This window comes from Clinocottus analis, unplaced genomic scaffold, assembly GCF_023055335.1.
Source record: "Clinocottus analis isolate CAN_PGR_092001 unplaced genomic scaffold, fCliAna1.0.p SCAF_15, whole genome shotgun sequence".
Classification (NCBI taxonomy): domain Eukaryota; kingdom Metazoa; phylum Chordata; class Actinopteri; order Perciformes; family Cottidae; genus Clinocottus; species Clinocottus analis.
Window position 1 is genome coordinate 5666542 of NW_027175876.1, and position 24083 is coordinate 5690624.

The 24083-nt window shown below is 41.1% G+C and overlaps 4 protein-coding genes across 7 annotated transcripts; 2 read left to right on the forward strand and 2 right to left on the reverse strand.

Annotated features, from left to right (window-relative positions):
* The first annotated feature begins 665 nt into the window (after window positions 1-665).
* Window positions 666-11455, forward strand: parp1 (poly (ADP-ribose) polymerase 1). The gene is made up of 23 exons (XM_068577652.1): window positions 666-879; window positions 1789-1951; window positions 2705-2820; window positions 2944-3158; window positions 5073-5163; window positions 5267-5383; window positions 5562-5738; window positions 5925-6087; window positions 6323-6463; window positions 6591-6830; window positions 6961-7026; window positions 7110-7242; window positions 7453-7648; window positions 7750-7878; window positions 8039-8122; window positions 8231-8353; window positions 8443-8571; window positions 8713-8811; window positions 9021-9173; window positions 9298-9425; window positions 9517-9578; window positions 9969-10083; window positions 10691-11455. Exons 1-23 carry the CDS (start codon window positions 757-759, stop codon window positions 10770-10772), a joined length of 3045 nt encoding a protein of 1014 aa, XP_068433753.1. The 5' UTR covers window positions 666-756; the 3' UTR covers window positions 10773-11455.
* Window positions 3224-4345, reverse strand: adorb1a (adenosine receptor B1a). Its single transcript, XM_068577473.1, has one exon. The coding sequence runs from the start codon at window positions 4343-4345 to the stop codon at window positions 3224-3226; it is 1122 nt and encodes a 373-aa protein (XP_068433574.1).
* A 664-nt stretch (window positions 11456-12119) lies between the features above and the next one.
* lin9 (lin-9 DREAM MuvB core complex component) lies at window positions 12120-20014 on the forward strand. Of its 4 annotated transcripts, none has more exons than XM_068576904.1 (15): window positions 12120-12171; window positions 13161-13193; window positions 13660-13754; window positions 14466-14579; window positions 15270-15400; window positions 15589-15714; window positions 15895-16052; window positions 16430-16563; window positions 16713-16841; window positions 17224-17325; window positions 17414-17494; window positions 17605-17730; window positions 17896-18078; window positions 18321-18418; window positions 19046-20014. In XM_068576904.1, the coding sequence occupies exons 1-15, from the start codon at window positions 12141-12143 to the stop codon at window positions 19149-19151; spliced, it is 1647 nt and encodes a 548-aa protein (XP_068433005.1). In that variant the 5' UTR covers window positions 12120-12140; the 3' UTR covers window positions 19152-20014. The 4 variants fall into 4 exon arrangements, with proteins under 4 accessions (XP_068433005.1, XP_068433006.1, XP_068433007.1 ...); XM_068576905.1 differs by lacking the exon at window positions 12120-12171 and adding an exon at window positions 12633-12717; XM_068576906.1 differs by lacking the exon at window positions 12120-12171 and adding an exon at window positions 12724-13055.
* A 197-nt stretch (window positions 20015-20211) lies between these two features.
* On the reverse strand, window positions 20212-21810 carry mixl1 (Mix paired-like homeobox). The gene is made up of 4 exons (XM_068577651.1): window positions 21681-21810; window positions 21292-21512; window positions 21041-21167; window positions 20212-20789 (listed from the first exon to the last, which is right to left on the reverse strand). Exons 1-4 carry the CDS (start codon window positions 21775-21777, stop codon window positions 20212-20214), a joined length of 1023 nt encoding a protein of 340 aa, XP_068433752.1. The 5' UTR covers window positions 21778-21810.
* Between the last annotated feature and the right edge of the window lie 2273 nt (window positions 21811-24083).

Here is a 24083-nt window from a genome sequence, read left to right on the forward strand (position 1 = left end):
GCAAATGCAAGATTACAGTAGCAGGTAAAGTGCACACAAGAGATACATAATACATTAAAATTAGTAATATAAATAAAAATAAACAGTAAAACAGTCATACTAACAGTAAATAATCCACAACATCAGTATTATATATACAGGTAACATTTAAAATTACATTTATATTGCACCAATATAGAACATAGTTGAAGTGATTGAAGTGTTTTTGTTGCTGTCTAATTTAGGTTTACTTTATTGTTTTGTGGCTTTTCAATGTTCAAATTCAATAGTTTTGCCTTTCAGGTCTCATGTCATCAAGAAGTGTGAATTTCAAGTCTTAAAACTAGTGAGTCCACATGTTTGTAACACAAGTCCAAGTCTCCTGCAGCTTGTGTGCACCAAGGCACATCTGGCCTAAGTCAACAACCTTGTTGATTAGTAGACATTATACCTCCATGGACTAATTTACAATAGAGCCATAAACTTTAGACCCAGGTTTTAGAAAACTCTTCAAAGCCTTAATTAAATCTAAATGTTTGGTGGTAAACTCATCCATATTTACAGAGCTGCTGCTGCTTTCTTCCTGAAAAAAAAAGATTTTGGTATCAGTAAACAGAGACAGAGTGAGAGCTCTTCTCTCACGTCTCATCTCTGTGATGCCGTGCAAGCACGCGGGCTTCCCTTCTCTGAGCGTTGATTGTGGCCCCTTGTCATCAGCCGAAAGTTAGCCTCACAGTCACTTCATTTCATTTTGTTTTGCAATAATATTCAACAAGTATGGCGGAGTCTCAAGAGGACAAGCTGTACAAAGCGGAATATGCCAAAAGCGGCCGCGCATCGTGTAAGAAATGCAAAGAAAACATAGCGAAAGACTCGCTGAGGATGGCCATCATGGTGCAGGTAATGTGACGACGTCTGAAGTCGGTTTCCCCGAAGAAGCATGCTCTCTCTCGCTCACCGCCACACCGCGAGCTTTTATGAACAAGCCGGTTTGTTCTGCGAATGTAGTGAATGATTATGAGTTGACGAGAGGATGCAAATATGCAGTTAACAGTGTGGTTTGTGTTGTGTTAGGCCTTCGTTAGCATTTACATGGCTGTCATTGTCTGCCGAGTCTTGCTCACAAAGAGACGCTGAGCCCGTCTTAATGTCGGACTCCTGCAATCTTGCAAACATGCATCTTTCTGTTCATGAAAGTTAGTTCCATTTGTGTATTTTTTTGCAGCTTGGGGGTTATTCCTAAAGACGACAACTTCTCAATGTCCGCGTGACCATCTACCTCAGAGGCCAAAATCACAACAGTATTTTTAATACGTTGCAAAGTCTGCCTGCAGTCCCACACATAGTTAATTTACTTAAGAGGCTCAGGAACTTTATTCATGGCCTGTGGAGTAACTCCAGATCCTCAATCACTTGACTTTCAATACTAAAATCCAGCCAAGTCAGCAGTGGCACAGGTTCATTACTTTATTGCCTATTACATTTTAATGAGTGGATTTAATCCATTTAATAAGAAAATAAACATAAAGCCACCCACAGTATCTATTAGGAGTATTCCCATTTTCCCTGGTCGTCGTAGTTTAGTGTGTTGCCCTTTTCATGCAAATGCCCAGCCCACATGGACCTACAATATGCCAACGAATAGTATTACTGGATGGGGAAACATTTGTCTAAGGAGTAAAGCCACATCCATTATAACGTGTATATTTTACATTGCAATCAAATAATTGTGTATCATCTCCACAAACTGTCACACAAGATCATCTCTGGTGGACTTTGAACGTATTGTGTTTGGTCTTTGTCCGGCAGTCGCCCATGTTTGATGGGAAAGTCCCCCACTGGCATCACTTCTCGTGCTTCTGGCTGCGAGCAGCGGCTCAGTCCACTGCGGATATTTCTGGGTTTTCTGACCTCCGCTGGGACGACCAGGAAAAGGTCAAAAAGGCGATTGAAAGTGGCGGAGCAGTAGGAGGTCAGTAATTGACTTTTATCATGTAACATATACCTTAATGGATTCTTGAAATATCACATTTCCACACACAGCATGTATGAACTGTAGTCCCAGTGGGGCTTCATGTAGATTATTTCTCAGGCCTCTGGCTCTTTAGTTGAGCAGCGGAAATCATCTTTTCCTCTTTTCTTTTCAGTGGCTTAGTAAACATTGTTCTGTCAAATAGGTGTGCGGATCACCTTTTCAATGAAGCAGTGAAAACATCGTGGCATCATTTATCAGAAGTTATAAAAACAATCACAGGATTATAGAAATAATTGACACACTTCTGTAGATCATATTATGCAATATCTATGCAATTACTGCTGGAAATAAAAAATAATATTCTGTTGATATATTTGTCTTGGTAAATATAGTTATCCTCAAAAATCTTGCATACATTTGAATACAATGATAAGCAATTGTTGAATACAACAATAATCTCAACTTGACTATTACATTTGTCATAAACATACAGGTACATACATTTGACCTCTGCATTTAACCCAGGCTAAGCAGTTTAGGAACAGTGGGCTTCTCTGGGTTCAATGTCTGGCTTACGGACCCTTTGACAGACGGACAGAATACGGTTATTAAAGCTCAACCCGCTTTATTCATCTGAGCCACAGCGACCCGATTATGAACAATTTAAATATAAAAAATAATAAAGTAATATATTTCACTTGATTATTCTTGGTACTTGATTAGTAACGTTTGATAACTTCTTTCTTGCAGGAAAAGGGGACCAGAAGAGTGGCGCTAAAGGACAGAAGACACTGAATGACTTTGCGGTTGAATATGCCAAATCGAACCGCAGCACATGCAAAGGCTGTGATCAGAAAATAGAAAAGGTGAGCAGCTATGGAAAACTGCTACAAAGGCTTTAATTTTATTCCAATGTACTAGAATCATGTAAGTTTGATCAAAGTGGGATTGTTCCATTGGATTTCAGAGTCTATGATTCTCTCTTTTAGGATCAGATCCGTGTATCCAAGAAATCTGTGGACGCAGAGAAGCCCCAGCTGGGTCTAATCGACCGCTGGTACCACACAGCGTGTTTTGTGAGCAGAAGGGAGGAACTGGTCTTTAAGCCTGAATATAGCGCCGCTCAACTGAAGGGTTTCAACGCACTGCGGGCAGAAGACAAGGAGGAACTCAAGAAGAGGCTCCCGGTTGTCAAAACTGAAGGGTGAGTTCAAAAAGAAGGGATAATATAATTGTGTGCAGGTTGGGTGACACACAGTGTTTAGTGTTTCAGCGCTGGTGTGCGTATCGTACGGACGCCCCCACTCTGTCATCCCCGCTGACTGCATTTAAAGTCTCTCTGGCTCCCGCCGTCCTGCGGCACATGAAAATTGCCTTGAAGGTGTCTCTGTAAGCTGTCATGGTGTATGCATACAGGAAAGGGTTGACGGCAGAGTTTGCATGTGACAGGATGATGGCGGTGAGAAGCAGCTCCAGCGGCACAGGGCAGTGTGGGCAAAGAAGCAGAAAGCAGTTGATTACGTGGAGGGGGATCCAGCAGCTAGCGAAGAGGAAGAGAACCAGGAAAAGCGAAGTGGCAGTCTTCATCTCTCGGCGCATGCCGGCCGCAGCTTTCATCTGTCCCTCCTCTCTGCCACTTTGCTCCGATGCGATGCGCTTCACCTGCCGCTTGACTGTGACAAAGATTTTGGTGTAGATGAGAAACATGATCACCAAGGGTGTCAGCACACATGCAAAGAAGTTGAAATAGACCATGTAGGTCATGTCCACCACCAAGACAAAGGAACAGTGGCCTGAATCGGCTGGCGTCTTGTGCCAGCCCATCAGAGGCACGAGCCCGATGAGAAAGGCCAGCAGCCACGTGGTCAGGATCACTAACGCGGCGTTACGAGGCGTCATCACCACCTGGTAGCGGAAAGGCATGAATATGGCCACGTAGCGCTCCACAGCCACCGCCAGCAAGCTGAAGATAGAGCTCTGGGTGAACATGATCAAAACACTCAGCATAAGCAGACACAAGTAGAGATTGTGACGCGGTAAACCAATGTCAGTGAGGATGGCGCAGGGAATGGCAATCGTGCCCACGCAGACGTCCGCGACTGCCAGCGAGACCAGGAAGTAGTTGGTGACCGTGCGTAACTTGCGGTTGAGGCCCACGGCAGCGCAGACCAGCAGATTGCCGATTATGGAGAGCACGGCGATGACGAGCTCAGCCGTCATGTACGCCACATTTGGGGAAATCACCAGTTCAGCAGGCGGTAGGAGGGAGGTGGTATTAGAGGATAGAGTTGATGAGATCTGAAAAGGCTGCAGGAAAGGAGAAGATGGATGGGCTGAGTTTATCGTTTGGTAGAAAGTGGAGAGGTTCAACAGTGCAGTGGTGTTCTCCATGGTTGTCCCTAAAGAAAGAAAAAAGATTTAAGTTAAAAGTCAACCATAACTGCTAACTGCATGGAAATACAAGAAAGCAAGCTTAAGTTACTCACCAATCTACTGCAGGATAGCGCTTCTTTAAGCAAGTGTTAATCCTCAATAAACTAAATAGTACGTCATTGTTATTACGACTTCAGACAGCCTGATAATGCACACACTTCCTCACATTTAGGATTCTTTCCACACTTCTGTTTGAACAAATCCGAAGGATGCTTCTTTATAGAAGTCCCTTCCTCCCTCTTGGCATCATCAGTTGTCTGATAAGGGGTGTTTGTCTTGTTTTTTTGCACTACAAAGGATCAGACGGAGACCGGCTGCAACTGGATGGTCATTAACTGGTGCCTGTGTCCTGGTGTGTGTGTGTGTCTGGTCTCATGGGGAGGCTAATGAATATGTCTTGTCAGGGCAGAGTGGATGATATCAGCATTGACACCTGAGATTGTGGAGACATGTACCTGCTTGTGTGTGTGTGTCTATTAACTGATGGGGCCCTAATGAATTTCCCCTAATGAATAAAGGTGTCAGACTCTTGTTTGTTCCAATATCCCTTTTGGCCTCATTTAGGAAGTTAATTTGGATGATGTTGTTGTTTTTTTCATCCTCTTTTTTTGTCTATGCTGAATTCTTAGAAAAACAAAACAAAAGTTGGTGGAAAACTTTTTGGAACTACTGTTTGCTCTTCCAGAAAGCGTCCGGCGGATGAGGTGGATGGAGCATCAAAGAAACAAAAGAAAGAGGAAGAGGATGAAAAGAAGAAGTTGGACGAGCAGCTGAAGGTACCTTTTCCTTCATTTTATTTCCTACTTTGCAGAAAAGATAGCCATGTTTTTAATATGTTGATCTGTTTATTTGTGTGTGGTGTTTTTTTTCCATCTGCAGAACCAAAGTCAGCTAATTTGGGGTATTAAGGACAAGCTGAAGAAGTTCTGTTCAACCAACGATATGAAGGAGCTTCTGATTGCAAATGGCCAAGAAGTTCCCTCTGGAGAGTCAAATGTAGGAGAGCCTCGTCTTATTTAACTCTCACTGTATTCAAGATGAAATTACATTTAAAGGAATTCACACGTTCAGTTGTGTTTTATATAACATATAAACAACAAACTGTAGCCCCTGTAATACTTGATGCAGTTGGAGTAACTGGTCCATGTTAAGCACATCTGTGTTGTTTGAACAGGTGGTGGACTGCCTGGCTGATGGCATGGCGTTTGGTGCTCTTGCGCCGTGTAAAGAGTGCAAGGGCCAGGTGGTGTTTAAGGTTGACTCTTATTACTGCACAGGGGACATCTCAGCCTGGACAAAGTGTGTGTTCAAGACCACAACACCCGTACGCAAGGATTGGGTCACGCCCAAGGTAGGTCACCTCATCTCAGGGCTCCTTTTGGTTTGTAAAGGGTTGATATTTCATTGATAAATCACCACCTGTAGCCTTCAGGAGCTGACTTATGGTTGGAAACATAGGTATTAATCGGTCCTGGTGATTGAGCTACATCTCTACCAATTACTTACTATTAGAAATATTTTGGCATTATCATTTTAGGAATTCCACGAAATTCCCTTCCTGAAAAAATTCAAGTTCAAGCGACAGGACAGAGTTTACCCAAAGGAGGCTCCCACCCAAACACTCACCAAAGCCAAAGCAGAACCCTTGGCGAGTGCGTCCAGTTCCCCGACTGAGCGACTGCCAGAAGGAGCCCCTGCAGGTTAGTGAATACACCTGGAGGAGTTGCAGGACCCTGCAAATGTTGAAACGTTTTTTTACGTAATATTTATTTGGATTTTGTCTCTTTGCAGTATGTGATTTAATTCAATCAATGCGTAACTGTGCACTTAAATCTTACAAAAAATACAAAGTAAGACAACCGTGGTCAGTGGAATTTGAACACCAAATAGTTCTAATAGTTATTGTTTTAATGTGTAATTTATTAAATCCCATAGATAAACCTCTTACTGGTATGAAGCTGTTTACTGTGGGCAAGCTGACCAAGAACAAGGAAGACCTGAAGGCTGCTGTGGAGGAGATGGGCGGAAAGATTTCAACCACTGCCAATAAGGCATCTCTCTGCGTCAGCACCAAAAGTGAGTTACCGGTCAAATATTGCAAAATTACCAATATGTGGGCCAGTGAGTGCCATCTATGTAACATGTCCAGCATTTCTAACTTGCCGTCTGCATCACACCTGCTTCCTCCTCAATGTTTTCACAGAGGAGGTGGAGAAGATGAGTAAGAAAATGGAGGAAGCCAGGGACGCTGGCGTGCGTGTGGTCTCCGAGGATTTCCTCACAGACATTAAGTCGTCGGGTAAAGCCCTCCAGGAACTGGTCTCCCTGCACGCCATTTCACCTTGGGGTGCAGAGGTCAAGGTCGAGGCAAAAGCTGCAACTGTAGCCTCTAAGTCTGGAGCGTTGGCTACCAAGAGCACAGGCAGGGTGAAGGAGGAGGAAGGTAAGGGTATTTACTCAGCTGTTACTAATCTGTTGCTGTTAGATGTTTATCTAAATGTTTCAGTAACTTGTGTTATGGTATTGGACTCTTTGGTGAATTTTTATGAATAATTGCATTTCCATTATTGTAGGTGGTAGCAAATCCAAGAAGATGAAACTCACAGTCAAAGGAGGAGCTGCTGTGGATCCAGATTCAGGTAGCTATGAGCACTCTGAATTGAAAACATATTTCTGTCCCTTTTTTGTCTTCTGCTCTTGTCTGATGATTTTGATTTCCTAGGTTTGGAGAACAGCGCTCATGTGTTGGAGCAGAGCGGGAAGATGTACAGCGCCACGCTGGGCCTTGTGGACATTGTCAGAGGAACTAACTCCTACTACAAACTGCAGCTGCTGGAGGATGACGTGCAGAAACGGTCGGTGTGACTGAGGAAAATCATTTAACTTTCTTTTTTTGTTGTGCAGATATAGTAATCCCATACATTTCACTGAATGGGGTGTGTTGGCTTTCTTCTGGTAGTGCAGTGGAACCTTTTCATTTTTATAATAATAAAAAATAATAATTTTCAGAATTATCATTCTACCTAAACTGTCTCTTACATTGTCCATATTTCCTGTATGTCCAGGTACTGGGTGTTCAGGTCATGGGGCAGAGTTGGCACGACCATTGGGGGCAACAAGCTGGACAAGTTTCACGACAAAAACTCTGCACAGGACAACTTCCTGCTTGTTTACAAAGAGAAGACGGGCAACGAGTGGAGCTGCTCCAACTTCACCAAATATCCCAATAAGTTCTACCCCCTGGAGATTGACTATGGACAGGTACATACATCAACACACTCAAAGCCAGAAAGGATATATCTGACCGTGTGCTTCTTTCTGTATCTGACTGGGCTCCCCGGTGTTTATGTTTCTCTTGACAGGACGAAGAAGCAGTGAAGAGGCTGACAGCCAGCGCCGGCACCAAGTCCAAGCTGGCCAAGCCCGTTCAGGAGCTGATCAAGATGATCTTTGACGTAGAGAGCATGAAAAAGGCCATGGTGGAGTTTGAGGTAAGACTTTTATTTAGTTTGTGCCCATGTACATTTGAAATAAAAACCACATTCGAACAATCTTGTTTTCCCTTTTTATTTATTTATGTATTACAGTGTAAAATGCATTGTATAAATGCGACATCGATGTGTGCAAAAATCTTATCTGTCCTGTCTTCAGATTGACCTCCAGAAGATGCCCCTCGGAAAACTGAGCAAGAGGCAGATCCAGAGCGCCTATTCTCTCCTCACTGACGTACAGCAGGTCAGCAACCAATCTCACAGTTTACCTCTCTGTTGGGATTCCTCTTCGTTGTCTCCCCTGACCGTGCAATCTTTTTATGACTAAGACGGTTGCTTTGTTTCATCCTAGGCTGTGTCGGACAGTCAGGCCGAGGCCCAGATCCTGGATCTCTCCAATCGCTTCTACACCCTGATTCCTCACGACTTCGGCATGAAGAAACCTCCACTGCTCAACAGCCTGGACTACATTCAAGTAAGAACACCTACTGCCCAATTCTCTCTTGCTTTATAAACGGCGAAGTATAAAAGCATCTCACAACATCCACATGCATCTCTGTTCAGGCTAAAGTTCAGATGTTGGACAACCTGTTGGACATTGAAGTGGCATACAGCCTGCTGAGAGGAGGGGCCCAGGACAACGAGAGCGATCCCATTGACATCAACTATGAGAAACTCAAAACCAAAATTGAGGTGAGCGTAGATCAACGTTTTACTCTATGGACGGCTGTATTTTCCCTATTTTTTTCATTAAGAGCAATGTTCAGCATGGTGTTTGAAGAGATTATTATGTATGGCACAATTACAGTATGGTGTATATTTGTTGTTTCACAGGTTGTTGACAAGACTACAGATGAGGCTAAGATCATTATACAATATGTAAAGAACACCCACGCTGCTACACACAACACGTACACCCTTGAAGTGCAAGAGGTAAGTCAACTGCTATATTGTATTGCAAAATCTTAGTTTATGGTCTTTATTTCTACTTACTGATTCAATCACAAACTCAAAGGTAAATTATTCTACAGTATGTGTATTACTGTTTATATCTACTGTATATACACTTATGGTCTCCAGCGTAAATAGCCATCTTACTGTGTTGTCTGATTTTATATTTTTATTTCCCCGCCATCTTCTAGATCTTCAAAATTGTTCGAGAGGGAGAACGCGAACGGTTCCGTCCATTCGAGGAGCTGCACAATCGGCAGCTTCTGTGGCACGGTTCTCGTGCCACCAACTACGCTGGTATCATGTCTCAGGGTCTTCGCATTGCCCCTCCAGAGGCCCCAGTGGTGAGTTTTTGTTTGTGGTTAGTTGAATTATCTATAAAAAGTGAATGTATTACGTCATCTTGTTAGGATATTTTTCTCTGGTTCAGTCCTGCGTTACATTGCCGTTTTGCTTTATTTTCTCTAGACTGGTTACATGTTCGGCAAAGGTGTGTACTTTGCCGACATGGTGTCCAAGAGTGCAAACTACTGTCACACCTCCCAGTCAGACCCTGTGGGCCTCCTCCTGCTGGCTGAGGTTGCCCTCGGCAACATGTAAGAGACAGTCTATGTTCTTCAACCTTTTCATGTGCTTTAAAATGTGTGAGGATAATATAAACAAATGTCTTTTCTTTTTTTAATGCAGGCATGAATTGAAGAAGGCTTCCCACATTTCAAAATTACCGAAGGGCAAGCACAGTGTTAAAGGTCAGAAACCTTTCGTCACTGCTCATTTTATTTTGTGTGTCCATGGGCTGTTTAAAGAATGGTTTGGGAGAGACATATTTACTTTGAAATCTCCTCTAGCTATGAGCAGATATGCAGGACCTATTCTAAGATAACGGAAACGCAATCATTCTTAGTTTCAAGTGATTATCCACTTATAATGTTATGATATAATATTTATAGTTATGCATATTATATTTCTGCTCATATATTACCATAAATCCTACACACTGTGCCTTTTAAAAAAAATCTTATTTAGCTGATTTACATGAATTGTTTTGTTGAACATTGTCAACACTTGGCTCCTTAAGTGCCTCTTGTTAATAATACATAAAAGTTAGATTCGTATGAATTAACCTTTTTTTCTTGCAGGTTTGGGCAGATCTGCTCCTGATCCAGGTGCGTCTGTCACTTTGGATGGGGTGCAAGTGCCTGTGGGAAAAGGAGCCAATACTAACATTGATGACACAAGTCTCCTGTACAACGAGTATCCTTTAACACTGACCACCTGGGTTATGACTTTTGCAATTATTTTTCCAAATAACCCCTTACTTTTTCTGCTTTGACATATGATTATGAATAATAATAATAAATAAGTAATAATAAATAAATTGACTTAAGTTACATTTATAATCACTAGTTTGTACAGGTTTAGCTGTCTATTGCCAAGTTCCCATAACATAAAATTTCACCTGAAATTAGACCGAAGTTTCAAATCTAATGTAATAAAATCAGATTGATCTTTGATGGCTCTTTTAAAAAGCGGTATACCTGATCATGATGTAGATCACTCTGAGGCACCACCAGGGTTTTCTGCCAGGATGAAATTAGGTATTTTGGCATTAACTAACGCATAAATCACTGACTAAATGTCTAAGACAGGACAAAAATAACAACAGATTTGAACCTCTCAAATCAAATTCCCTCACGAGATGTTAGATTTACTTCACAGGCCTGTTAATTCATGATTTGCTCCCTCGGATCATCTTATTCTGTTCACCTCATGTCTGTAATTTGTGTAAAATGTCCTCTTGTGTCACAAAGTCGGTCATATTATTTGTTGTCCTTGTTTTCCTAAACTGCTGCTCCTCCAGGTACATTGTGTATGATGTGGCCCAGATAAACATGAAGTATCTCCTGAAGATCAAGTTTAACTACCAGAATTCCCTGTGGTGAGAGAGGCTTCGTCCAGACCCTCTTCAGTGAAAACTAACACCACTGTTGCCTCCAAACGCCTGGGCTTCATTCTCCGCAGCAGAAAATATTTGGTAAAGGAGTGATGCTCAACTATGCTTTACAATGGTCAACGGACGTCTCAAGACACTTTATTGCTTTTTCATCAGGTTTACTAGCTGGCAGTCTTCCTTAGTAACACTTTAGGTACTTAAATACCTACTTCAGTTGCTCATCAAAAAAAGACCCAAAAATCACAGTTCATTATCATGATTGATGCAAGCAATGCATACTACATAGAAAGGCTTTGGTTTAGAAATGAGCATCAGAAAATGTTTGTGGTTTTCTGTCTCGCATGGTTATCTTGAAATTGAGAAGGGTCCTCTTCATTGTTAATTAAGTCCTTTAGTTATTTCAGGCTTAGTACTGCAAGTTTAGACAGGATTCTCTACAGAGATGAACATTTGTAGACTGTTGGATTCAAAGATACTGTACGAGGTTTGACGTGTATATATTTGTTTTGTTGCTTGTCTCTCAAACTGTCTTCCATGCCGAAAATGAAAAATGTGGTTTGTGTTTTCGCAAAGTATTCCGCAAAAGAAAGAAACTGCCATGTTATGTAGTACACTTTTTCTTAGTGTTGTTCTCGCTGACCTCGAATACAATAAAATGTTTTCAAAATGTTATGCCTGCCTTTGTGTATAATTATTTTTCTTCAACTGTATACAATTTCAGATTTGATTAGTGTGGAAATAAATGTAAATTTGCGTGTAAGATTTTTAACATTATGATATGCTGGATTTATTTTCTGTAAGACTATCTTTTTTTCCAAAAACCCTAGGGTAAGTGATTGGCAGTATGATGTATGTATGTAGGAAATGTAAACATTTGAAACCCTAATAAAACCACAGAAATTGTATTTATTAACATTGTATCATTTCAAGGATGATGACATTTTTCATGAAAAGGCATTTTTTACTGGCTATTAAAAAACAACTTGCACATGGAGAAATATCTAAATGTGAATAAAGCATTATTACCCCTTTCCCAACAATGCATTACATTTAAGAAAAAGTAAATCTGTGAATAACTAACTCAAGTGCTGTATGACAATGTAGAGATGCTGAGCGGTGCTTATTCTGACTTCCAGTTTTGCTTAAAAAACGGTTGTCCCTTTACATCTTGTCCTGGAAAATGATTTGATATTAAGCGAAAATTAGTGTGTGTTTGCATGAATAATACAAAGTGATTCTTTATCATCGGCTTGATAAAGGACTGTATTTTGTATTTCTCAAATCACCCTCCACATAGCGTCCCGACCCAGAATGCAATTTGACAACGTCTTTGAAAAAGCGGCGCGGCTAATTCAAGATGGCGGAGATGGACCAGCTGTTAGACGAGAGTAAGTAACAACACATATTCAAGGAGTTTTGCATTGTAAACACACAGCGGTCCGGTAGTAATAGAAATGCATATTTGGTGACAAACGGCCATCGTTGTCCGTGTAATGAACACCGTGAGTTTTGGGCAGAGTTCATAAAGTAATTTACAGACGCAAAAAGATGCCGGGTCTGTCCAAGTCAGCTAGCTAACGCTTGTTAGCACGATAGGCTAACCGTGGCTAATGTTAGAGTTGAGCAAGTTACTTCAGCCCAACTGGGTAAACAAATAACGTTAGCTTAGCTGGGAGCTAACGTCTGCTAGCCTTGGGTGGTAAGCATTCATAACAAAGGGACTACCACAACGTCTCAGTTGACGTTACAAAAGTAACGTTACACACATGATAACCATTGACGTTAGCTCTCTGTTGTCCCGAGCACAGTTTGTTAATCACGTTCCTTTTTATTCAACGTTTGGTAGCGTTACATGGCAACGCGTCGTGAGTCGGGTTGACAAGACGGTGAAGGGAAACCAGCCAAGTTGTGTCTTTCTATCCACAGATGAAATAGTAATTTTACTCGATGTGAATGTAGTTCATTTAATTGCATTTGATCTTCTGGTCGTAAGAAGGTGTAACGTTAGCTCGCGTAGCTCATTTGGATATGATGTGTACAGTTGATGTTATGTCCGTTCTTGACAGCTCATATTTGGGATTAAGGCCTAACTGACTGCGCTAGCTGTATGTAACTTGGTACCCTAACCGGCTGCTGTCAATTGTTAAAGGGCAGCCTCATATATTTAAGCACCTTGCAGACGTTTTCTTTGATAGCTTAAATAAACGTATGGCGTATCATTCACTGAAAACGAAAGAGAACGGCCTCGGTACGTTTTTTGTATCACCCTGAAGTGTGTAGTAAAATATTTACAGCATTATACAGTTCGTCTTTTGCCATGAGGGCTTTTCTGTAACGTTCAGTCGATGTAACGCTGGTCCCCTTTCTCCTTTCACAGGCTCCTCAGCAGAGGCACTTGTCAGTCTAAAAGGTATGTGAGCTGTATCTTTATTTAACTTTCTGTACATCTGTCCTTGCCACTGTGTGGGTATATTGGGAACTGCTGAGTCAAATTCCTTGTATGCCGAAACATACTACTACACATGCCATAGGTGTCCTGATTAAAAGTGTTTAGTAACTGTATGTCCTTTTATTGTATCAGGCTTCTACATAACCCACCACAACAACAATAGACAACCCACCCTAATTTATATTTTGTAGCTGATATCGTCTGAGATACAGTGGAGTTTATTGTTCTACATTTGCTTTCACTGCACTTTGGTCCCCATATTGGGAAGGATACAACGTCTCAACTCCTGTACGAAAAATGATCTGTCCCAGTAGATAGTTTTCACTGATATGAGAATAGTTTTGAGTCTGGAATTCGGCAATGAGATGGTCTCAATGGAGTCCTGTGTCCTCACGCTACTTTAAATAAAGGCTTTTTTTTTTAATAGAAGGCAGTTTGTCCAACACTCTGAATGAAAAGAACAGCTTCCCAAGAGCTCACAACACCAGGGGACGAAATTCCTCCCTCACAATGGACACGACCGTAAGAGATGTTTTAAAACGTATGTAGAGGAAGCGATAGAGAAGCTTCTGTTGTACACAATCTTATGAATGCTAGGCCTAAGAAAATTATCTGAAAAATGTGTTAATACAAAGTGATAAAGTACATTACAAACCTCAGTTCACAAATGACCATACTGTGAAATTAACACAGCTCAGACAATAACATTGGTCATTCCACAAATTAGTATTTGTAAGGTTATTGTATTGAATTGCAATATGGTATTCATGTGTTTTTAAATTCTACTCATTCTACTCAGGGCATACAATCTTTTCAGGAAAAAGATTGCAAAATATGTTCGAGCCACGACCATTATATGTACATTTTGACTACCTTTTGAGTACCTTTGAGCTTGCACAACATTTTGGGCTATAGGAAATAAATTACATTAGTCGTAATAAGCTCTTTAAATTCTGAATGAATATTGTTTTTTTTCAACTTGGATTTAACAAGAAAGTCTTGCTTGTTCCATATTGTGTGTATCTGCATGATTGGATTGACTTACCTACATTTTCTACTTACTACAACTAATGTGGTTCAGTTTTGATTTTGCGTACAACTGCGGAATAAATAAATTTCTGTAAATTTAGACAAGAATGCACACAAATATTTGCGACTAGTATGAGAAGGATTTCGTGATTTAAGTAGTATTGTCACTATTCATATACCTTTTTTCCACTTTTATCCTTCCAGCCCACACGAAGCTCAAAGAGGAGTCGTTTGTTTCGGGAGGAGGATGAGTCGCCACAGCAGCGTCTTCCTTCTAGATCCCCTCGGAGGAGCCAAAGGGTCAGCATCACACCACAGGTGAAGACTGCTTACTATGAAAGTAATTCATAGGGAGTAGAAGCCCTTCATACTTTCTAACTCCTGCAGCAGTAGTTTTTTAAAGGGTAATTTTGCCACCTTTTTCTGTGGACAGTCAATGGATAGCCTCAATGTCTATGTCACCATTTTAAGAAGCTGTATTGTAGCATGGGGGAAAGAAACTAAGTAATGCGAGGCTGCCAGGCATAGCTAGAGATTTGCTGCTTGTCTTAGAAAAGGATCTGAAGGCAACAGAAGCCCCTAACTTATTCTGTTTTTATACTGTATTCTGTGTTTTTCACCAGCTCCAAATTGCATAAAAACTTTTTGAGAGTGTATCAGAAAACAATGGCTGCCAATTTGTCTGATGAAACCTGACTCCATAACACTGCTTTAAACTATGAAACGAGTGAAGTACGCATGGCAAGCATTTTAGCATTGGTGCTTTCTTACTCGTCGTCTGCTTGACCAAACACATTGAGCCCCTCAAATCTAAATTATTTTATAGCTTTATTTTTGGAAGAAAATGTGCCTCAGAGGGAGTCATTTAACAGCTAGCTATCTTAGTGAAAGAATAAATTCAAATTTTTGCAGGATAACCCTTCTTAAGGTGTTTATTTATTATATTATATTCCTCAGAACATATGTGCCTTTTATGTGGAGTAACTGTTTTCATGTTTTGCTTTGCAGAAATGTTCTAATGTGGTCACACCAGATAAGAAGGCATCCCAGAAAATAGGCCTGAGATTAAGAAACCTCCTTAAACTACCCAAAGCTCACAAATGGTGCATCTATGAATGGTTTTATTCCAATATTGACAGGTAAAATCTAACTTTCACCTTCAGAAGACGGCAATTCATTTCGATAAAGTGTAACCAATAAAGAGGTGCTTTTTGATCATCTGTCATAACACTGAACGTGGTTTGAAAAGTCAGCGGCTATTTCATCAGCAATGTTTGTAGAGCAATGGTGTGTTAACCATGTTGTGCGTCATTATTTTCTTTTCCAGACCGCTCTTTGAGGGTGACAATGAATTCTGCCTGTGTCTCAAGGAGTCTTTCCCCAACCTTAAAACAAGAAAGCTGACCAGGGTTGAGTGGGGAACAATCAGGAGACTGATGGGGAAACCTCGACGGTATGCTGCACTCTTTAAGATTTGTGCTTTTACGTTTAATTTTCATTCTTCATGTTTGTCAAACATTTTTAAAAGTGTGTTAAATTATTCTCTCCCTGTATTTTATATGACGCTGTTTCCTCAAACAAAGCCTTCAAAGAAATGTTGTTAAAGCTTATTTTGCTTCGTTGACTCATCTAGTTGTTCATCGGCATTCTTTGCTGAGGAGCGAACAGCGCTGAGACAGAAGAGGCAGAAGATGCGCCTGCTGCAGCAAAGAAAACTGTCTGACGTATCAAACTGCAAAGACCTTCCAGACGAAATCCCTCTGCCACTTATCATCGGAACCAAAGTCACTGGTGAGACGACTGGAATTAATTCGCACCACTGTTAGCAGCCAAGACCGCTATGGAGTGTTGCTATTTTTCATTGCCTCCAAATGACCTGGCAAGAACCCAGTTTATAATTGTCAGTATTTCCAGATGTCCGATCAACAGCAAAAGCAAAACCAAACTGGAGGTCAATCAGATTCTCTGAACTGATCACAAAAAACAAAACAATAGGAACAAAAGCAGTAGTCAGACTGAAAACTAATCTACAGACATATCTAAATCCTTATCACAGTGACTACATCATCACTTCACACCCATAAACACAAGTGAGAATGTCCAATACTCATTTGAGCTGTATACCAGTAATAACTATGATTTTATTTGTTTTTCTCTTCGTTTCACAGCCCGACTCCGAGGTGTCCATGATGGGTTGTTTACTGGGCAGATCGATGCAGTGGACACGAGTGCTGCCACCTATCGTGTCACCTTTGATCGCAGCGGCCTGGGAACACACACTGTGCCTGACTACGAAGTCTTGGTAAGATTTGCCTAAAGTGCTTTTGAGGTTAGACACGGAACAACTTTATTTGAATCTTTATTAACATAGATTGTAAAACAAGATACGGTGTTTACTAAATAAATGTGATCATACAGTCTTGAACATCAGCTGATGATTGTGTTTTCCAGAGCAATGAGCCCAATGAGACCATGCCCATTTCAGCCTTTGCCCAGAAACATCGGATATCGCGCTACATGCAGAACGTCATGACTCCACCTCGGGGACCTTACCCATCCGCTACCACTCCTGTCCTCATGGTACCCTCCCCCGATGCCTAAAGACAGATATACATGTGATATGTAATCATAACGCTTGCACCCAGTGCCTCACAGTTGTCAATGCTATTTGTTACTGGTTTAAATCTGCTCTGGCTGTAACAAGGCTTATCTACTGCAAAAGATATTCTGTCAGGCAGCCAATAATCACAATCTAGTTTTGGTCAACATATCTAGGCTGTAAATATATGCAAAAGTATATTTTGATTTGCGAGTCAGTGGCGGCATTTACTGTATAAGTACAATTCAGACATTGTCACAATAACTCAAGTCATAATAGAAACAACTAGTCTTATAGTTGAATATTCTGAATCTTTTCCTCTCGATTGCCAATAAAGATGAATTATATTTTTTTTTATAACAGGACAGTGACCCTCTTATTAACCAGTCACCATGGAGAAACAAACTGCCTGGTGCTGAGGGAGATATTCTGGGAGGATTTCCTGTCAAATTCCTTGTCCAAGTGGTAAATACTTCTTGTGACAAAAATGGAATACTAAAATCTGACATCAACAATTTAATAAAAAATATTTGTTTAATTTTTGAATGACTAGACAAGGCTGTCCAAGATCCTCATGATCAAGAAAGACCACATCAAGAACTTGAAAGAAATGAACACGGAGGCAGAGAAACTGGTACAGTCATCATATTTTTTCATCATCAAAGGTTGCTTTAAAACATTAAATGTTACCATAGATGCACATATCAAGCCTAACTAAACATATGCTTGTGCTTTTATTTTCAGAAGTCGTACTCGATGCCTATTGACCTTGACTTTCAGAAGCGGTATGCAACCACGGTGCTTGAGCTTGAACAGCTTAATAAAGATCTCAATAAGGTGCTTCATGAAGTTCAGCAGTTCTGCTGTGATGTAAGTCATTAGATACACTTCCCTCCCATCACTAATTATTGCTCATGAAGCTTTGTGCAGGAAAATATGTTTAACTGTGATATTTCATGCCCTGTGCTGACATTCCTAGCTTCTCACTTCACAGTCAACCTTGACCAAGCTATAAAAAAAAATGTGTCCTTCCAGCTTGCTCCAGATCAGGGCATGGTTCCAGCTGACCATCCCACAGAGCTGCGGCGGCGTTGTGAAGACGAATCCCAGCAGATGGTGCAGCTGAGCAACTCGCTGAAGGACGGGCAGCCGAGTGTGACAAACCCCAGCTTGACACATCTCATCTCCCGCCTCACTGCGCTACTGCTACAGATTAAGGTAAAGGGTATATGTCAATGCTCAACTGGTGTCTGCTTTCATTACTGCTCACAAATGTTCAAATGCATGTCAGGAGAACAATTGGTGGAAGATATCCACACAAAGTTGGCGGCTTGGCAGTTAAAAAGCTGGTTGTGAGCCTTCTTCCACAGCTTTTGTATTTACATTAAATCATAGTTATATAATTGACCAATATACTTTGATAACCTGTTCATGAATTAATTTTTCCTGATTTGTTTCAGTGTCTGGCAGATGGAGGAGACCTGAATTCTTTTGAATTTAAATCTCTAACAGACTCCCTTAATGACATCAAGGCGTCAATTGATCCCTCCAACCTCAGGTAAAAAGCTCCTTCATTGTTTCTAGCTAAACCTCCTCACGCCTTGTTTACACCACATGACCCTGATTTCTCTGTAGCTCTCTGCTTAAAGCCTCAGATCAGAGGCAACATGCACTATAGTTGTTGCACCTAGGGTGTTGGGTGAAGCTATGAATCTCTGTCTGTATCTGGGTATTTATTTTACATATCCCAATAAGTGCTTATTATGTCACACTTGGGGGATGTCTTTTTAAAACGCGTATCTGTTATTGGAGTGATTAGCGAGAGATTAACGGGTGGCACATCCAGCGCCATTATCGGCCCTCTGGAGCTAAATCCCGGTTTGTGACTTTGAAGAGGGCGATGGGCTTTCCTTTTCTTATTGATGTTCTCAACAACGCTGCAGCCCTTCTAAAGACAAAGCAATCCACAAGCTTTAAGGGTCACGTGCTCCGAACAGAATCCTGAAGTACTGGGCAGAAAGTTGTGCGGTGTTAACCGTACAGCCATTGGACAACTTTGAAAGTCTTGTGGTGTTAACTTGCTTTAAGTGTTTGTTTTTTGGTTTCATTCAAGTCGGTGTCACAACTCGGTCAGCCTCAAAGTACTGAACATATCTCATGCTATTGTCTTCTCTGTGTTTTCTAGTTGCTTCCAGAATAATGTCGAGATCCACGTGGCACACATCCAGAGTGGCCTTAGTCAGCTGGGAAATCTGCATGCATTTTCTGCCAACAACACCAATGCAGTCTGAGCACCGGGATCATCCACACCACTCACGGGTGCATGCACACACAGAGGTGCGGTCCATTATTATGAGATGGTGCTTTCACCTGAACTGACACAAGACTGCTCACATGGCTGTTGTGGACCACCACCGTACAATCTGAATTTGGATGTCCCAACCGACTCTTTCTGAGTGCTGCTCAGACTCCCGCAGCTTTGAGCTGAATGGAGGGAGGATGTCACAAGTATTTTAGCCACCCGTTTTATTGTATAAAAATGTTGGTGCACCCATTGAACACAAATCCGAAAGAACCTTTAGCTGTTGCCACAAATCCACATCTCCAAACTGTCGATGGTTATTTATTGGTTTCATGTGCCAAACATTGATTCTTACAGTTTTTATAGTCCATATTTATTTATTTTTGAGTAGGTGTGTATGGTTATGAAACTATTTTGCTATCTCTAAAGTTCAACCCTGTAAGTGTTGTGTTCTGTTGCTCCACTGATGGTAAGCACAGGGAGGCTAAAGAATGTTTTATAAAATTGTTTATTGTAGATAATTGTACAAAATCTCTGATTATTAGGACGATCGTCAACATTTCTTCTGTGTATTAAGAAATGGGTTTTTGTAATTTTGTGTGCACTGAAAAGAGCTTTTGGTATTTTTATAAAGGAAAACTCTGGGGTGTTGAAGCCTTTTACTCTCTAAGATGATTTTACCATTTCCACATTTGGCATGGCTTTTGCTGCAACCCCCACACAAAGCCCGGAAACAGTTTTTTCCTTGAGAATCTCCTTTTTCAGTTTTGTAAAGTTGTATATGAGAGTGCCTCAGGGCAATTGTATATAAATGTTTCTGTCTTTTTATATTAAACATAATATTGCAAAGCAGTAATCTCTCTTCTTGTTTTTAATCTTTATTAACATTCATAACCAATCAACAGTTTTTTAGTTGTTTTTTTTTTTTTTTTACAATTAACAGTTTTATTACTATGTAACAATAAATACACATTTTCCTTTTACGCAAACAACTGTATGCTGCCTCTTATGATACATGTAGCTGTCTTTATATCAGCTCTTGTAATGCATCACATAAAGCCACTAAAGCCAGCCATGGCCTCGTTTTCCCAGTCAGAGTCTGAGTCGGTAAAGTCCTGGGCCTCGGTAGCTTGGATCGGGGAGAAGTGATTGAACTGGTCTCCTGTGGCCCTCACACATGGATACTGGATATGGCATCCATTATCCTCTGGCGAAGGCCTGCTGAAGTTATTCTGGGTGGGGATCGGAGGAATCACAACTTTCATCTCTGGTCCGATGGTTTTGTTTGGTGGGAAATTGTCATATTCCACTAGAACCTTTTGACCCTGGTTAGCGGACATGTTGGCTTCGATCTTGGGAGGAAGCTCGGCCTCCTTGGGATACAGATGGATGTTACAGCACGGGACATTAACGCTCAGCTCGTGTCGTTGCATCTGCTCTGGCTTCCCTCTGGTTCCCTCCTTGTCATAGATACAAGAGACGGTTGTGTGGACGTAGCTGCTGGGTTTGGTGGGCATGCTGGTTCTGTGAGCGTCATCTGTGTTTTGGTGCATTGTAGGTCTGAAAGTCTCCTCCAGTCCAAAACCTCCTATCCTGTGCGCGTCGGCTCCATGAGTGTTGTCATACACTGATAGAGAAAAGGAAGGTGGGGCAATTAGTTGTGAAATAAATTAAATGTTTAACATTGATGTGTTGCTCGTTCTCTATACTGGAGAGAGGAGAGTTTTTTTAAAGCAACATATTATATAAACATAGGGGGACTATGTAGAGGACTAAGACTTTTTTGTATATGAGAGGAACATTGAACTGAGAACTTCAGTCTGAGTGAGAAAAAAAGTGGAACTTACCCCAAAACACAAAAATGTGACTAATAATTACCTGTCTCCGGGCCCATCCTGCTCTGGAGCTGGCTGAAGGGACCAGCTGCTGGCGGGTTTGCGACCTTCATCGACCCTGACGAGCCGACTTGGCGACGAGACTTGGCCCTTCTGTTCTGAAACCACACCTGAAATGTGTGGGTGGAAAACGAGAGTACAGCTGAACACTTTACAAATATGTGGTTTGACTACATTTACTTGATTGCTTTTGTGTTTGTATGCACTGTCGAGATGCCATCCCTTGGACATTACCTGAATTCTGGACTCCGGCAGCCCGGTCACAGCCTCCAGCCTCTCTCGCAGGTAGATGTCAGGATATTTCGTGTCCGAGTAAACTTTTTCCAACACCTCGATTTGCTGCTGGGTGAAGTTGGTCCTCTTTCTCCTGTGAGTCAGTATCGCCACGCATTTATCCGCCCTCGGCACAGAGTGTGTCGGGTTAAAGTAGTTTGTAACATCAGAGGCTCCATAATCTGAAAAGAGGACGCGCAGGCTATTTAATTATGGACGTTATGGGAACCACAAAAACATGGCATTGGACCTGTGCGTAAATTACGCACAGACCCAGCTGTAAACCGTTATTTACTGCGTGTGTTACCATCTACGTCGTCACAAAATGATACATTTACTAGCAGCCATACCTGAGTTCATCATGGTGTTTATCTGCAGAGGTCCCTCGTGATACAGCTGGAAATGATTCAGTTCACCGACGCGCGTGTTCCGATGAACCGAAGACATCCTGCTCGACGTCTTATTTCCAGCGACTGACTGAGTGTGAGGGCCGCGCGCCTGGCTGGGGTTAAATCCCCCCGCGATCAAAGGTGCTGTACGTGTGAATGGGGCAACCATCGGGGCCGGCTGGCACTGCAGAGGCCGCGCACCAACTTCAGACGTCTGCAGGCCGCTGGAGGTGTGAAGGCATCACACCTGGGACGGTGGTGCGGCCGCAGGTCTCTTTAAAGGGGTTTTAATGGAATCTGCATGCTCAATACACATCGGCAGGGAAAACATTTATCCGCTTTGGAATGGATGAAGCAATAACTGACCGGTAGCCATCAAAGAGAGGCTGTCGGAAACTTCCCTTTTCTAATCCGAGCCTTGGAAAGGCTGCATGTCTGTTGCTTGATAATGACCCAATTTAATTAATATTATAAAGTCCACTTTATTTAAAAAAGATCAACCTATCGCCTTATATTTTAACAACTGATTGAAAGAGACATCCAGCAATGCTATGTAGCCGGTTCCATATTTGTGTACATAATATATGGCGCAGAGTATCAACTGAATATTGTATTTCATTATAGCAGGAAGACACTAAATAAATACATCTTTTAAATAACTTAAAGGACGTGTAATTACTTATGTATGTATGTATGTCTGGTTGATTGTGATTCTGCATCTAGACATTACCTACATGAGTAATTGTTTTTCTTTGTGATTTCTCCCTCTTTAGGCTTACATGAGAAAGAATATGTTATGTTTGATAAAGTTCCAGGTCCTTAGGGGTCTTCTCCACATTGGTGGGCATTGGGCTTCCTGCCCCAACAAAGTTGATCCCAATACACAACCCTCAGTTCAGAAGTACCCAGAATTAAGTGCTTGTTATTGAATGGGTCACCTTCATTTAATTTAGAGGAGGCGGATCAAGTCAAGAGGTCAGGTAACGCCACAGACAGACTAATTTGTTGACACATATTTGGATAAGAATAATCTTTAATGGTTACAAGTGCTTTTAGTGGGAGTCCAAGCTCATTTCAGTAAAGACTTTGTCATAGTGAAATATTGGACATACGTCGTCAATTAAGGTTCAATTTCATGCCTCATATTTAATTACTTTGGGCGACATTACTGTTATTCATATAATTTATGGGATGTAGGTGAAACTAAGTTAATGTCATCCTGGAGTAGATTGTATGAGTATAAAACTATCAAGCTCCTGAAAGAGGCCTATTATATGGACCTAAACTATAACATCAGAGGTTTTCTCTGTTTTTTTCTTGTCTTTCTCTGTGAGAACATTTCTTGACAGGCCTTGTGTCATTTCACATTCACAACAGCACTTATTGATCTTTGTACGTTGACACATACAGCATTGTTGAGGTTGAACGTGCTTGCTGGTAGAGACATTCACAGTTCACAGGCTGCTTTGTCTGGGGCCCTAATTGGGTATTGCCTGTGTTCACAGACCAGATTGCTATGCTAAAATCAGGCTGTTGAATTTCCTGATTCCTTTTGTATTATATGTGACAATGTTTCCTGAAAGCTGTCCGCACAGCTGATCATGGAATGACATGAAATGCCTCATACAGTCATTGGTGTCCGTACAAAGCACAGAGTTATGACCAATGAAAAATATAAATTCAGCATTGTTGTAATTGTAATGCACTTTTACTTTCAGTGTTTGTATTTAGGAATCAATTTCAGCTCGGCAGCGAATAATATACATTTGACATTTTAATTAAGTTAAAAGAATGCAGTTCCACATTGATTCATGCTGGTATATTGTAGTTAACAGACTGCACTTTCAAACATCAAACAGTGAAAACACTTTGGGATTTCTACTGGCCATTTCCAGTTGGCAGCTCAAGCTGTAGACACAAACAAAAGCATGTTCACACCTTCGAGGTCTGACCGCTGTTGAACCCACTGTTGAACCTGAGCACTATACATTCAACCTGTAGACAGACAGGCAAATTATCCTCACAAGTTTGCAGGTTTGTGTTAAAATGGCACCTCACGTATGGGCCTCTTTTTGAGTTGGTTATTTGTGTATTTGATTGGTTTATTTCATATGTATTCATATTTACTCAAATAAATGAACAGAAATCAATCCATCATCTTTAGCAATGTATTTGGGTGGTACATTTGTGTATGGATGTCTAGCTGTACATACTATATTCATTTAGGTCCAGTTCTTGCGGTGAGGGAGCATTGTGCTATATACATGTAAATATATATATATATATATATATATATATATATATATATATATATATATATATATATATATATATATATATATATATAAAATATATATTTAAATA